Consider the following 16,498-nt stretch of genomic DNA (forward strand, 5'->3'; position numbering starts at 1 on the left):
CAGCAAGACACAGGAATGCAGAGACTGACAATGAGACACAGCAATGATTGTCATCTTTATGGTGCTGCCAGCAGAGGACAGGATGGGGACTGGATACCTCAGCGTTTTCCTCAGCGTCCTCAACAGAATCAATGCAGAGATGAAGCACAGAGCTGAGCTGTGCTCTGTCTGTTCTGTCCTGCTGGGCTCACTCTATGGATAATGCCACGTAACCTCATCTGGCGCTAGGCATCAGTAATCGGACAAGTAGGAAGCAGAAGATATCTTATTTATTTCTCCCTCCCATCCAGAAAAAAAATGAAGAGATTTGATTATTGATTCCAGTGTCTATATGGCTGTTACTTCAGCTGATCCTCTGGTTTTATTTGATATCATAGAATAATTTAGGTCAGAAAGGACCTTTAACATCAAAAATCTAACTGGTCTTCCTTTTGGCATTCGACATAATAAGGGATGCTGGATTTCATGTCATGCCAAATGTCAGAGGTTACAGTTTCTCATAAGAATTTAAATAATTTAAAATTATTATTTTTTACAGCTTTTCCAAAGCTTGTCTTTCAGATTGAACAGTTAAATAACTATTTACAAGCCTTTACTTTAGGATTTCTCATCATTAACTATACAATGAGTTCATACAATCAGGCTTTGACTTTAGGTTTTAGAGACAAGACCAATTTATGTCAAAGGAAACACAGAAATTCAATATACAAGACTTAAAGCCCTTTCAAATCTAACTTCCAGCAGACTTAGGGTAGGCTGTTCAAAACATTTAACATTCTTCTGTGCACTGTTTTATCACTGACACAAAATTTTATGTTGTCTTTGATAAGATGAAGACCAATGTTTTTTCTTCCCAAATCCCAAAATATATACATTACAACTGTTTCATAACACAGTAAGGAAATCTGTGTCAGTTAATAAAGTCTAATGATCACAGAAGACACAGCATGAAATAAGCAAAGAAGACTTTTTTTCAAAGAAGCAATAAAAAAACAACCAAAGACATCTTGTGCTGAGGCTGTTTATTCTAGAAATAAAATATACAGTAGTTTCAGGCTTATGTCCTTATTCACGCCAGTCCCATTGCTGTTTGCTAAACAAAACTATTTAAACAATTTGAAATTGAGCACATATTCTGACATACCTTCTCATAGTAAAGTAAATAATATAGGACATAGAATATATCAGGAAAAGAAATGCACAACATAAAACTTACTACAGAGCTCCTTTCTGTCCTCAAATGTACCTTCTTATCGACCCTACCCATATATATCCAAATATATGTCAGAGGATAAATCTACAAAAATACTGATAATTCTTCAAATCTACACCACAGATCAGTTATGGTCTCGAAAGCTCTATACAAGAATATTCCAGGATGTCTAGGCAGGAAAGGAAATTTGCATCCAATTATAAACGGGAGATATGTTTCCTTTACTTTATCATGAAATATTTATATTTGTGCTAAGTTTATGAGCCAGTGTCTTGAAAACAGGTTCACCTGTGAAGAGCCAGTTGAAAATTCCCAGGCAGGATGGTTCTCTACCAGACTGACAATTCAATATTGAATTACCTGAGAGAGATTATTTGATTTTGATGAAACCAGGCAGCATTACAGCAGAAAGGTTTTATAACGTCCTTGTTTCCTTCCCTGCTTACCAGCTGGGCTCCTAGGCAACCCAACATGAAGGCAAGTGTCTAGACTTCAGATGCTTCAGTCTGTGTAGCAGAATAACAACAACCAGGAATGTGAGGCTCCAGAAGTTCAAAGACACCCAGCTTCTTTGCATATCAGTGTGGCATGAACTCAACAGAACAAAAGTCTCAGCAGTTTGACCTTTCAGTTTATGAGGAACTGCCATGAAATGGGATTTCTGGGTTCCTGTTTCATCGTCACAGCATGTTTACTGAGAAGCTGATGGACTATTAGAATATATATCCCCAAATCTGCCATTCCTCCCTCTGATTCTGCCAACACAGTCAACATGTTCTCTTTATCTGACCAAACAGGAATAACTGACATCTAGAAAGGCAGACAGCACTAACTTTGAGGTCCCTCAATAGCAATTTCTTGTCAGCCTGAGCATCAGCAGCTTTCAGAATACTCTGCTCCGGAGCAGCCTGCCTGATTAACTGTTCCTTAGGTTACAGGTTGATCACAAAGTTCACAGTACCATCCTCTTTCACAGAGATCTTACAGTGTGGGGATGAATTATTAATTGACTAGATGTGCACATTTTTCTTGATACCAAAATTACTATTTTCTTTCTTCCTAACGGTGTAGTTTACAAGCCTCCAGTACAGTCTCTAAAAATACTGAATAAAATCTCTGACCTGCCAAAGTGACCCTCCAGATGACAATAAAAGGTTCACAATTGCTTTTCCCCCACTGCTTATGTTTGGTTTGTCATTACATTTTGTGCTTTAAATTTGCAAAATAACATTTTAAGTAATGACTTTCCTACAATTCTCAGCAGTCTCATAATGTGAGCTGCAAGTTGTACTTTGCCACTTTTTGTTGAGTGATTCAGCACTAAAAAGACCTCTGTCCACTGTCCTTGCTCTGCAAGTGCCATTTCTTTTGTTGTCACACTATTTTGTCTTTTTCAAGATGAATCTCAATTTCTGAATTATTCATTTCAAAACATTTAATTGATTTTGATTTTTGCCACATTTTAAAGAACTTTCAACTTCGCCTTCTATGTTCTGTTATCCAATACAAAATGTATCAGTATGTTCCTATAGTCCGGTTACAGAAATGCAAACCAAACCTGATAATATATTGTGGACTGTGTAGCTCTTTGACAGAATGTAACACCTGATTGCATAATATTCTACTATGTGAGTAGCATGAACAGCCACTCAAGAGTATCAAAATGTCCCCAAATACAGACGTTTTCTGGGACAGACTCTTTCCACTTCTTTTGGATTCATCATTCACACTGAGCACACGCTGCACAAGCAGCCCAAGTATGTGAAGAAGGATTTATATGTGAAAATCTGATACATCCACAACATATAAGTTGGACCTGATGATCCTTAAGGGTCCCTTCCAACTTGAGATACTTATGCAGGACATTTTGTTCATGTCCTGTCTTCTCCAGAGAGTAAATCCCAGTGTCATGGGCTTGCTGAACACACTGCTCCTGCTCTGTACGATGCAAATATTCATATTCCTGAATAAGGTTTTACTCATAGAACTGCAGGAACAATAAAAATCATTTCAGGAAAGGCTCAATGTAGGGATGGCAGGATCTTGCAGTATCTACGGAGGATTAGCAAATCCCTCCCAGAGAGAACATAAGCAGAAAATCACTGCAGGCTGGAAGGAATGTCACTTTGACTGTCCCCTGCTTTCTACTCTTTCCAGCCTGCTGTTTGCCACAGTGGAAACATGATCCTAGGCCAGGTGGATCTTTCATTCTACCTAGCATGCCCTCAGATTTAATCTTTGCTCTCAAGATTGGTTATGCACATAGTCTTCTGCCTCCCTTAGCATGCAATGCAGTTGCTTTCCAGCTCCTTACAAAACAACAACAAACTTCCTTGCTTCTGTGCTTGTATTCTCCTGTTTAAAACCAGACAATGTCTCTTCCTCCAGCTCCAAATGAAAGAAAATGCCCAAGATACGTGAGCTGAGTATCACTGGTCAGGACATGTCTACTCAATCGGACACAGTAAGGGGCAACTGATGAATCCAAACAGCCAAGGTATTAAATTCAACAAAAAAAATATAGGGACTTTTGGACAGATACTGCAGAGTTTGAGTCAAAGTATGTGGAAATGTTAACAAGTTACAGGGATGGCATTGCACTCATAGATATTATAGTTCATGTAAGTCACTTTTTAGATCTTTGTGTTTAAATTGAAGAGAGGACTTTTTCCTCACTCCCATTAAAGATGCTTACTACATGGACCGACATACTCCTTCCTATTCTTTATAATTTAAAATTAAATTACAAGTTTTGATTGATAGGAGCAACATGCCAGCAAAAAGAAAATTATTGCCAAGCAATATAACCTTATATTATTTACTTAATATATTCCAAGACCATGTTGAGGTCACTTCAGAGTTCTACAACACAAACTATCAGAATTTTAATTACACTTCATAAGAGCTGGTAAAAGTATTCTCAAACATTTTTATCTCTTTGCATATTCATAATTTTTTTACCTTAATAGCCAAACCACATTACTATATTTATTATTGCAATTCTCAGTTGTCAGAAAGACCAGTAGCTCAAGCATTTTGGTATTAGAAACAGAAAATGAGAATCACACTTTAAAAGATACTGGTTCCATGATACAGTGACATTATGCAGAGTACCAACACTTAGTTTGCTGATAAATCACACCGTCAATGAGTTATGTCAATAAAATAAAGCACAATAGCTAATATACTTACTATATGTATCCTAAGGCTATTAAATACAATAAAACCAGCTTCAGTTACTAGGTTAGCTGAGTTTTTCAGGACTGATCACAATTATATACTTTTGCTACATTCATAAAGAAAATACATATTTCTGTCCATTAGCTATCTTATAAAATGGCTGTGTTAGAGTACTAAATATTGGTGCCTCCATCTCGGTGGTGTGTATTTGTACAACAAGCTTAGGAACATTAACCATGTGAGGGTGACTAATTCAAAGATGAACAGCAGAGTCCTTGTGTGCCCAGCACAGCTGGCACCGCCCGTATTATTCTAATCAGCCTGAAGACAATCTGTTCAGGAAGGATCCTGAGAAACTTCTTGTGCACAGGTATTATTTCCTTAAGATATGAGTGTTAACCTAAGCTTAACACAATATTTACCATTTTCATATAATAACTGAGAAGAAAAATTTTGCTTAAGCAGAGCAAGTTCACATTATGCCTTCTAGAGCTGACCAAGTGTCAAGAAGTGCAGTGAGAGAGATGGACACATGAATAAAAGGAGACAAAAGGACTAAGAATATAAGGCAGCAGGACAACAGTCATTTTACAGAAATGGCTCAATTTCCCAAACAGTCACACCACTGATTCTTTAAAGACTGGGAAAAGGTAGGAGGGTAACTAATGTCCTAATGTCCCAACCTCAACCCCCTTCCAGAACCAGGCAAGTTCCCAGTAAAAACAGGAACATGTTCATAGAGTTTTGGTAGTCAGAATAGGAATGGCTAGTTCATCTTTTCATTTCTAAGGTGATAAATTTTGGGATGGCGTTGGTTTGTATTCTTAAATTTACCTCTGAGCTTCTCTGTGGCCTTGATGATATGTAACAGATCATGGCTGTTGAGGAGATTAAGATCAAATAAAGCAGGTGACCACACTGCAAATTATCTACACAACCTTACACAGCTGAGTGTGAAAATGAAGTTTGATTTAAGGATGGCACAGAGAGAGCATTCACTTTGCCCCTCCTCAGTGAGATACACACCCACTTCCACCTGTGAGAAGGCAAAACAGATTTCAGTATTCAGAGTGTCCTGCTGAATTTGCATTATTTCTGTGATTCAAATTTTGTTTCACAGATTTATGGATTATTTTTTGTCTGTTTGACTATGATATTGTACATCCCTACACTAAATGAAAATATTTTGTTTGATATTCACAGCATATGTTACTGGTTTGTTTTCTGTAAACATGTACAAGTATCTTGTTACTCTGTTTGCATGGCACAGCTCTTTCAGAACACAGTGTTCAAGCCCTAGGTGCTTTTTTGAATTAGGACAATGACTATGCTCTTTATTTGCTAGTCTGTTCTATCTTCATTGTTATTCTAGCAGCAGGAATTAATCTGTGCGGAGGAATATGGATCTGAAGGAACAACAAGCAAACATACTGTTTGTAGTAGCTCCAAGGGTTTCTTAATGGACACTCCCATTTACTCAAACACAACGGATTTGCAAACATAAAAACATTTTTACTCTGAACAGTGTCAGTGAAACTTCTGTCAGCAAAATAACTGAAGTTTCCATAACTTATAAATACATTTTGGCAAAGACAAATGCAAATTATATTTAGGAAACACCTCCACACTCTGAAATGCCCGGGCTGCAAATAGGTTTATACTCTAAGGATAGCTCACCTCAGAGAAGCACTGTGTCACCATTAGATGAAGAAGACTGTGAGCTGCATTTGTGTAGGCACACATATTCAAAAGCAGTTACAGTGAGATGGCATTACTTGTCCATCTTCTGAAGTCCTGCTGACTTTTGCTTTTCCCAAACTTTCTGAGACCTCTTGAAGGCTTGCAAGAGACAATGCTAAGCAATCTGAGATACCAACAGTTACAGTGGTGTAAGCTAAAATATAGGTTAAACAGCAAGAGACCACTGCCAATAAGTTACTTCCTTTTACTTTGACTGGATATCCTGTTTGTAACTATCTCTGCAGTAACACTTGCTGCCCTAGGTGGAGGCTATCTATACAGTATTGTTCTTGGAGTAGCAAAGAAAATATGGAACACTGGCATTATTCAGAGTAGACTTTTACTTCCAAATCCTCTGGTTTGAGAATCTCTTTGATTCAACTCCATAATTGCCATAGGGAATACATCCAGGGCCAAAAAGGAGGGAGAGGTGAGCCACACAGCATAAAACCCACCCTTTAGCTTTCCTTTGGTTTGCAGACTCCATCTCTTCCTTCCAAGACCATGCATGTTATGCTGAACTTCTAACCCAAGTGGAATGGTGAAAATACCATCTACTTTCTCATGACTAAAACAATTAAAAAAATTTCCCTTCCACACAGTTAACTAAAGTCCTAGGCAAATCCTTCTCACATTCTTCTTAAAGGAAATATTATTGCAAAAGGAGAACATTTGGTAGCTCTTCCTCCTTTACATCTTTTAACCAGACTACTCACCATTTGTAGACATGCCCATCTCAAAAATTGCAAAATACTGCTGTATAGCTCCACAGTAAAAACCAAGTAAAAATACAGGTTTTTGCATGTAGAAATCCTTATATCTGGTAGTATCTCATGTTGCAGTTATTAGTATCTATTCATACTCAATGAATACCTTCCATCCCCTCCCCAGATCCTTAGAATCTTTCATCTAAGACATTGCTCTAGCATAAGAAAAGCCATGAACCAGCCAATACTGCTAGGAAACTAGAAGTGTAGCTCTCCTTTCTTGGCATTTATTTCTATTACAAACACTTGTAAAACAGATTTTGAACATAAATAAGAATTTCTTCAGCCATTGAACCAGTCTTCTCTGAATAGGGAAACTTCTAGTCTGCCAGCTAACTGAACAAAAGAGCACTCACATGTGATTAAAACTCACAAAATACAGAATATTACACATTCCTAAATCCCCAGAAGTAATGTTACTTGAAACTATGATTGCATATGCAAGTGCATCTTCTACCTACTATAGAAAAATAGGTCAAAAGCATCACACTTATTTTAATTATTAATTGGTATGTAATTAACTGAAGATTTTTTTTTTCTGCTCAGGAAAACCACAGGCAAGAGTTTACAGCTGTTATGCATGACAAAGGTACAAGCAGATGAATAACAGCAAGTATTTTTACAAATTCCTTGTGAAATATTCCTGACTTTGTGTACACTATGACTTGTAGCAAGTGTGATATGTCAGAGGAGGTAAATGTGGAATTTGCCACTTAACCATTTTATTTAGTCCAAGAAACTCCAAAGGATTATTCAGAGAATTTAATCAGGGTCTAATCTTCTCTACAGAGGGAAGTTAGGATTTAACCTTTAGCTATTTAGTTTAGTTCCTTGTGCCAGGCTTTGTGAATAACTGTCTATTACTCCACTAAGTTGTAAAACTCAATTAAATGGAAACAATCTTCAAGAAGATTGGATGAATGATCATGAAATCTCACCTGTATTTTGTGCAGGTAGAGTTTTGATGTGAAGGATCTGGTGGATTAAGTGTGATTCTTGGCGAGACCTGAGCTGATAGCAAAAATCCCGAAGCTAGGATAATGAGTGCTACAGCAGTACCTAAAAATACAGATAAAGAACAATGTGATACTTTTCTCTAGAGCACATGATATAATTCTCTATTGAACTGAACTCTGCTTGGAAAAGCAAGGCACTCCATCACTATGCACACAGCATTTGCTAAGGAGTTGTGATGAGAACCTAAGAAAATACCCTTTGCTACATCCACATCTTGAATTAGGTTAAATGTTAAAGTCGAGTGCATCGAGTTTAATGTCCAGATATTAAATTAATAGGTTGACACTTCTGTAATATGTGGAATTGACAACTGCATGAATGAACAGATAATATTATTTTTGGTGTTTAAAACATTACTGTAAAGGTAAAATTTAACAGCGACTTTGAAATCACCACACTTCTTCCCACTCCCACACCCAGACTTGCAGACTTTTCTGTAAAAAAGAAAATAGCATCAGCTTTTTTGTTGACTCTACTTCCCTTTGTGAAACGAGAGAAATTTGACATTTAATAAAAACACCATCAAAAAGTCCAACATCAATTTCTGATCTTGTTTCAAAGAGCACACATAACATCTGCTAGGAAAAACTCTCTTTCCATCTGTTTGCTCCTGTCTCCCCCAGCAAATTCCTTGTGCAAGAGCTGGGCAAAATGAGGAGAGGAAGATGACAAAAGAGGTTTGTATTTTGTGCAACAGGCCATTGCTACAACACAACTCACAGTTTTCCTACCTTATTTGTCACACACACACAATATACTGCATCATTTTAATGAAAACTGACATACCTCACTACTCATGATACTACTGCAAGTGCTTCAAACTCAGACCTAATAAAACCTTTACATCCTGCTACTCAACGATGCATTGAGATCTACGTTGTACAAAATACCCTGTATACCTATTTGAATGCTCACTATTTATGTGGCATATTTTATTTGAGAGGTCATATACAACATGTATGGCCTGATCTAGTAATAGCAGTAGAAAATGAGTAATAACATTACTTGTGAGTTAGTGACTGATCACGCGATAACGTTATTCTTACTGCATAAAACCAGACTCACGGACCACGGAAGCACATCCCAGCAGGAAGGTAGCACACATTTACAAGTGTGCAGTGATACAGCTTAATGACTAAGGGCGAATGAAAGACATTGTATTAAATTCCAAATACTTCTCATCATCTCTTTGCTCTGTATGTTAAAAGCATGTAAGTAATTTTCTCAGTAACGCATCTGTGTGAACCTTTAGAGATGCCATTACACTAAAACCCTCAACATGTCAGTCTGGTAATCTTTGAGAAATTATGCGTTATCTGGTCTTTATTTTGAAGTTCAAACTATTTTTGCTGGGCGGAGAACAGAATGGACGTATTGGCAGTTTTTTGGGTGGGTTTGAATGTTTTTTTAAAGAGAAAAGCGAGATTTTCCCAGCTGGCAAACTACCAAGTATGTGGAAACCTTTTCCCGAGAGATAAATAATATCTTAAGTACAAAGACGTGTAATATAATTATCCATGAATGTGCCTGTGCAGCAGTTATGGCTAACAGGAAGGAATGTGCATGAAGTGCAGAAGGCTGAATGACACATTTACCTGAACCGAGGCAACTAGGACATTAAACTCAATCACAAACTGCGTGTGGAAAAAGCACCTACTCTCCGTTAAGATATTTCAATTTATTCCATATTTGGCTTTGTACTGCTATGGTCGGTAGGTATGCTAATAATACCAGTATTCTGGGCAGGTTGGATATTACACTAGATTTACTGTACTTTCAAAATGCCATAAACCAGACAGAAAATATCTTTAGACAGGGCTTACAATCTTACTCATATTCATTTTAAATATGCCTTGTCTGTCTTTCAAGTTAACCAAATACACTAACATTCACTTCCAGAACCTCTGTAAATGTCTTATTTCTTTGGAAAAGTACGCAATATGTAAACCTGGGCAAATGAAGTTTAATATGTTTTCATTCTGTGGGAAGTTGTGCTATGATGAACAAAACCAAACAATTATAGCACATCATTAGCTGAGATGGGAAAAAAACCCAGAAATATCCTGAAGATATTTTAGATCCTCCCTGTTTTAAAAAGACACAAATTGTCCAATGCCCAAGTACCACCCTGCTTTCAAATTGACAAATTCTGAAGGGGAAAAAGAAAACCACAAATAAAATGGATAACACACTTGTCAAAATTCCTGCATGTTTCCCAATTAACAGCTTTGAAGAAAGAAGTTAACTGAAGAAAAAGAAGAAAGATAAAGAAATGATAACAAGTTATAAAATGAATGTGAAACTAAGATGAATCAGTAACTGTAGTAAAGAGAAAGAAAAAGGTCATTTTTTTTTTTAGTGGCAGTTTACTATAATTTTCTTAACAGTATATGAAGGGCTCAATTTTTCAAAAGTTTCTAATATTTTGAAAATTATAAAGACACATTAAATGAAATGTAAAATAGCTCTTTCTCAAAGTTTTCAGAAAGCAGGAAAAGCACATGAGTTTACAAAATGAAATTACAGTATATCGGCTTTTAATCAAAATATTAATGTTACTATCTCTCTCTGGTTATTCTTGCAGGTTTTCCTCTAATAAACATCTAATAAATTAACCTTTATCGATAAAACAAAACCCCACAGCTGTGCAGCAGTAGGCAAAAATAGTAGTTTTGTTTTCGTTTTGTGCAATGAGAGACTGGGGCATACCCAGCTTCCCCAAAGACCAGACAAGCTGCCAGTAATAACTCAGTGTGAAAGTTAATGTCCTTGGAAATGCAAAGCAGAGCAGTAAAAAATATGTTTACCTCTTGAGAAAACTCAACATGGAAAACAAATCCATCAGCAGATTTAGTAATTATCTTTCTATTACACAGCGCTCTTGTTAAGGAAAACAGATCATATCCACCACGACCTAAATCAAAGTTTCAACTGTTGAATAAAAAAATTCTAAATGGTACAGAGAGATGACATATGCTTTCATTATTGTCATTATTTGTACTTTCCTTAAGGAGGGGCCGCATGATAAAAACCACAGGAAGCAATGCAGCACGGCTCCAGTGATGCTGCAGACTGAGCGCCAGCAACTGACCACAAAAGAAAGACCATTTTTACAAAACAATTACTTTGTGTCCACACATCATTAGCAAATAATCTTTTAAGGCATTGTTAATTCTATGTCTTATTTCTATATCCTACTCTGTTCCATGACTAATATGCTTTGTAAGAGACATTTATATCTACATTTCACATGTACAGCCTTTGAATATGTTAAACAGAGCCAAAAAGCAAAGAGCTCTGATCATATGAAAAGTCCATGTGGGAATAACAGCTTTACAGCTGAGGCCAGATAAACTTCTGAGGGGCTAGCTTGACATTTGAGATTATTAGGGCCAAATCAACAAATAAATAAATACTCTGTTCCAACAGAGTGCAAAGGAGAGGTGGCACCCAAGCACCAGAAGCGTCAGTGCAGGGCCTGGAGAAATCTGCTTCACAGAAAGACAAGAAAACAGACTGGCTGGAGGAATCAAAGAACTTATGGGGGAGAGGTATTTTAATAGATCTGCATGCAGACTGTGATAAAAGTATCAATTTGAGATTTTTGTTGATATCTTTTAAGACCTGAGTAATGTGCTTTTACAATCTCCTCTGTCATGACGTCATTTCTGAACTTGGATTGTGAAAAATACTTCAGGTTTCTTGACTCCAAATCAAAATTATAACCAAGCAAATACACATTTATTGCAACTTGGAACACCAAACTGCCTCCAAACTGCATGTTTTAATTTAAAGATTTGAGTAATTGTGTACCAAACATATCTGTGTACCCAGACATGTCACTGGGTTGTCATTGTTCTGCCTATATAAACACATTCAAATACTCCAGTGTAGATTAACTCAACTGGGAGCTGGGAACTGCACATGGCAGCTGGTCCCACTCTGCTGTGTTGCACTAACTAGAAGTTTGGATCCTTGACAGCAACAACAGAACAAAATATGGAGACATTATACCTTCCCAGCCAAACACTTCTGAACATTATTTCAAGAGGAGACGGAACTGTTTCTCTTTTCGAAACCATGTTCTTGGAAATGTCTGAACCTTCCAGACATTCAGCCAGAGGCAGGCATCAGTCACAGATCACTTCAGCCAGAATGAGCCCATGATGCAGGAATAAACAGGGAATTAGCAGGTTAATGGCAGGACATACTAAACACAGGGTGGGTGCTTGCTCTGCATTTTCCTGCTTCCAAGAGAAGACTGTTGTGACGAGTTACGGTGTTTGAATATTTGGATAAAATGTACAAATCCAGAATTCTGCTCTTTAGTATCTCATACAGGAGATGAATTAAAATAACACTAATGTATGTAAGGTATTTACTGCATTGTATCTGAGGTAACTATGCAAAAACTGCATTGTTTTTTAAGAAGTGCTGCAATGGTTATGCAATATGCTTTCCCTGGTACTTCTTCATGAGATGGTTCTGAATTCCAGTTTATCAGCCAGGAATTACATAGGAGATTTAAAAAATAACCAGCTGTGAAGTTCCAAGCATTTGATTCCTTAAATTGGAAAAAAAGTTAAAGCTAAATAAAAGCATTGTTAAACATGGCTTGAAGGAGAAACTCACCTGAAAAAATAACATGCTGTCATTTTTAAATTAGCCTTTAACTGTGGTACTATACTACTAGTCTTGAAAGGCTGAATGATTTCAGGGAGAAGATGGCAACAACACTGTAATTTTAAAGAGGACTGCTTTGAAAAAAATTGCACTTGAAATTTTATTTTCCTTTCATTAATAATTATAAGGAAGATACTAAACACTAATGAAACACTCACCTGTTAAGCTACCAAGTGTAAGTTTCCGGCGACCCATTCTTTCAACAAGCCAGACTCCCACAAGAGTAAAAATGAAGTTTATAAATGCTGTCAGTGCAGCCAGCCAGATTGCAAGCCTGTCATCTTCCACTCCTGACATCTGCAGAATGGTAGCACTGTAGTACCTATGAGGGGAGGGAGAGACAAATACGAACACCATTTATTTCAATTTGGCTCATGTTATAGTTTCTGATTTTAAATTGAAAAAGATCATAACAAACATCAAGTGTGACCTCCTGCATAATGCAGCTGCAGACTGACATCCAATTATCCTGGGAAATCAGGCATAACCAAGGCATAACTCACACCTGACTGAAGTTTTGACCGGTGGACATCAACAGATGAACTGCTATTCTCTTGGTTGTTTGTATTTTCAATGGTCAGTCATACTCTGCTAGAAATGGGGTTTGCATTTTTAATTTAAATTAATCTGGCTTTCAAATTCAGCCACTTTTTTGTGCTCTATCTATTTTTATGCCAATACATAGGATTTTAGCACTCAGTGTACTGTCTAGGGAAAGAGAGCTCAAAATCAAATAGATTTTCACTCCCGTTAAAGGTCATACGGAATTAATCTATGGCATCCAACATGTTGCAAGTGACACTTGCAACCTCCTGATTTTAGGTTTTGTAGTTTTATTTCAGTGCCACTGAAGCTCACAAAACCCTCTCTGTGGTATTACTTTTGTCTAACCAGAATGTGATTGCTCTGAAGTTCCTTAGCACCACATTGCAGGGATATGAATCTGCATCCAACAGGAGAATTTGACAGAATGTTCTACTTCTCTCTAAAAGGAATCAATCCTCCCACATAAACAATAACTCATAAAAAATTCAACTGAAGAAAATGAAAAGGGAGGAGAAATGAAGCCTTCTACCATTTTTCACAGAGATCAAATGAACACAGATACTATGCCCATGTTCTCAGGGAGAGCTAAATAAACCCTCAAGAAAACACATGAGTACTTTTGTTCATGCTGTAGAAGCACGTTTCATCTTGTTCTATTAATTTATGCTGACTGAAATACTGAATATTCAAGCCCTCAAACACTTCACAGCCAACAGGCTATCACACAGTAATAACCATCAAAAATGTCAAAGCTCACTTTTTTCTTTTTTGGTCAAATTGCAGCTTGCTTTAATGTCCCCTTGTTGTCTTAATGCCCAGGTGTGCCAGCCTCAGAAATTGTAGTGGTTCTCATTTTTTTATTGTAAACATAATCCGATTTTTATTTCAAATCAATAATCCTTGATGTACAATATGCTCAGATGCCATTTAAGACACTACCAGCCATAAATGACAGTGCCTATGGCTGGATGTTACCCTCTCGCCTGTTGGCTAAGACAAGGCATTTGGAGCCTCCCAGCTCCCTTCCTCAGCTCCTCTTCCCTAGTACAACTATTTGAGGCCATGCCTATGCAAACAACTTGTGGTGCAGCAGGAGAGGACCTCCACAGTGAAACTGTTCAGATGGAGGACCCCGTGTCTGTGTCCACGCAGGTTTGACTGCAACACCTCATCTAGGCTCATCTCAGATGCATACTCTGAGATCCTAACAAGGGATCTTGCAGTATTCCTGAAGAGAGGAAGATTCATGAAGGACAGACATCAAAATGCCAACATTAATGTGTCCTCACTTCTTAAGGTGCTCTAAATTAAACTGCTAACTGCCTGTCAAAACTTACATCATGCCGGCCCGTTTTAGCAACCAAAATGATTCTGTCTCTGATCTCCCAATACACCTTCCTTTTTCTTCTTAAGGGTAGGAAAATAACAATAAATGTCAAGTCCTGGCCTGCTGACACGTACTATGAAACTCCCATTTACTTCCACCAGACAAGGCTTCGGGAAGCCATGTTTAACTCCGCACATCCAAATCTTCTCAAAATCCAATTCTACAGGGAAGTCAGAAATTGCCAGTTGTCAGTAGCAATGTATAATGTACTATCTATACAGTCAAAAAAAGCAAAGAATAAAGAATCACATAAAAGCATGTCTACTGCCTAATCCATACAACAATTGTCTGTTGTCTGCCAGCAATATTCCTTCTGGTTGCTCATTGCACTCACAGGTTATATATCCTCAACTGGAAGCTTATTGTTTATCCATAAATAAACAATGTGGTTTAGTTTCCGTGGAAAACAAAGCAGAGAAATTCTGCAAATCCAAATGCCAAGCTACCAAAGCTTGAGTGCTGGGCAATGATGTTCACGGCATAGCAACCTAACTTCAAAAATTTAAAAGGGCACTTGCATAGATTATGATAACTACTAAATCAATTTGCTTATGTTTACTTATTTTAGTATTCCCATCTTTTATACCAACCTGTGTAGCCCTATCTGTATATTTAAATAACCAGACATCAGTCTTTTTAAGTTCCTCCTGACAAGGTAAAAAACCTATGTGGTAGAAAAAAGTTAGGTTGTGATATTATACAAGCACAGTGAATACTGCAGGTCCTGCAGGGAACTGCAATTTCAGTGACAAAGTTGTGCAGTCCTAGCTTATTTTCTAAAACATAACAAAAATTACAAAAGCACCTGTGTATCCTCGGAATTTTTAAGCAAGTACTGTATCTTGGAAAGCAAATAAATACAGGCAATTATAAAGCCACACAAATTAAGTGTGTTGGTGTATTGGGTCTGGCTGAGCTGAGTTCATTTCCCCACAGTAGCCCTCACAGTGCTGTGCTTTGCATCGGTAGCCAGAAGGGCATTGATGACATACCGGTGTTTTGGCTACTGCTGAGCAGGGCAGTACAGTGTCTGTGCTGTAACATTCCTTCCTCAACTGAGGGCAAGATCCTGGGAGGGGACCCAAGTAGGCCAAAGCTGACCCAAACTGACCAAAGGGATGTTCCATGCCATGTGACATCAGCTCAGATATAAAAGCTAAGGAAAGGAGTGGGAAGGCAGGCATTCATTGTCTCCAGTGGCTGCCTGCTGAGGAACACATGCTGAAGCCCTGCTTCTCGGGAGTGGCCGACCATCACTGCTCATGGGAAGTAGAAAATAAACCCTGCTATCCTTTGCTTCGCTTTTACGCGCACAAGCCTCCGCTTTGCTCCTGCTTTAATAAACTGCCTTATCCCAATCCATGAGTTGTTTTCCATCTTACTCTCTCCCCTGTCTGGCTGGGAAGGGGAGTGATAGAGCGATAGAGTGGCTGGGTGGGCACCTGGTGTCCAGTCAAGGTCAACCCACCACAGTTGGGTATATATATATACAGAAAATCTTTAATACTGTTTGTTTCTGAGATGTAAAAAATATGAAGTTGTTCTATCAAGAGTTGGTATACACTAAAAAAAAACCTGGAGACATTTCCACAAATTTAAGAATCCTCATCCTAATCTTTTGATTATATACTGAAAATGCACAGTTAATGAAGGAAATTAAGCACTTGAAAACACTTTCCCCCCCTCTTCTCTTTTAGAGTGAGGTGTTGGGGTTTTTTTGCAACAATATCCAGTGTTAAAAGAATAGGATAATTCCCCCCCTTCAAGCAGGTGTTACAGACAATTCTGGATGCATCAGGTTCCCAGGTTACCTCCTTCAGCAACAGAGAAGTAGCCCATCATGCCAGGCTATGTAGCTCTCAGTCAAAAAAAAAAAAAAAAGCCCGTCAGTAAGGTGCTATCAGAGTTTTGAGTGCCCATTTTTCACAAGGGGCTGCTCCAGCCCATCTGTCATACCAAGTCCAC

The 16,498-nt window shown here is 37.8% G+C and overlaps 1 protein-coding gene across 1 annotated transcript in view; it reads right to left on the reverse strand.

The window, feature by feature from the left end:
- SLC2A13 (solute carrier family 2 member 13) overlaps window positions 1-16,498 on the reverse strand; it is a 150,140-nt gene that overhangs the window by 31,929 nt on the left and 101,713 nt on the right. The window contains exons 5-6 of the mRNA XM_064656298.1: window positions 12,759-12,922; window positions 7,839-7,959 (exon numbers count right to left, since the gene is read on the reverse strand). Coding sequence (XP_064512368.1) covers window positions 7,839-7,959; window positions 12,759-12,922 — 285 coding nt within the window. The remainder of the gene's footprint in view (window positions 1-7,838; window positions 7,960-12,758; window positions 12,923-16,498) is intronic.

Source organism: Pseudopipra pipra, chromosome 5, assembly GCF_036250125.1.
Source record: "Pseudopipra pipra isolate bDixPip1 chromosome 5, bDixPip1.hap1, whole genome shotgun sequence".
Lineage (NCBI taxonomy): Eukaryota > Metazoa > Chordata > Aves > Passeriformes > Pipridae > Pseudopipra > Pseudopipra pipra.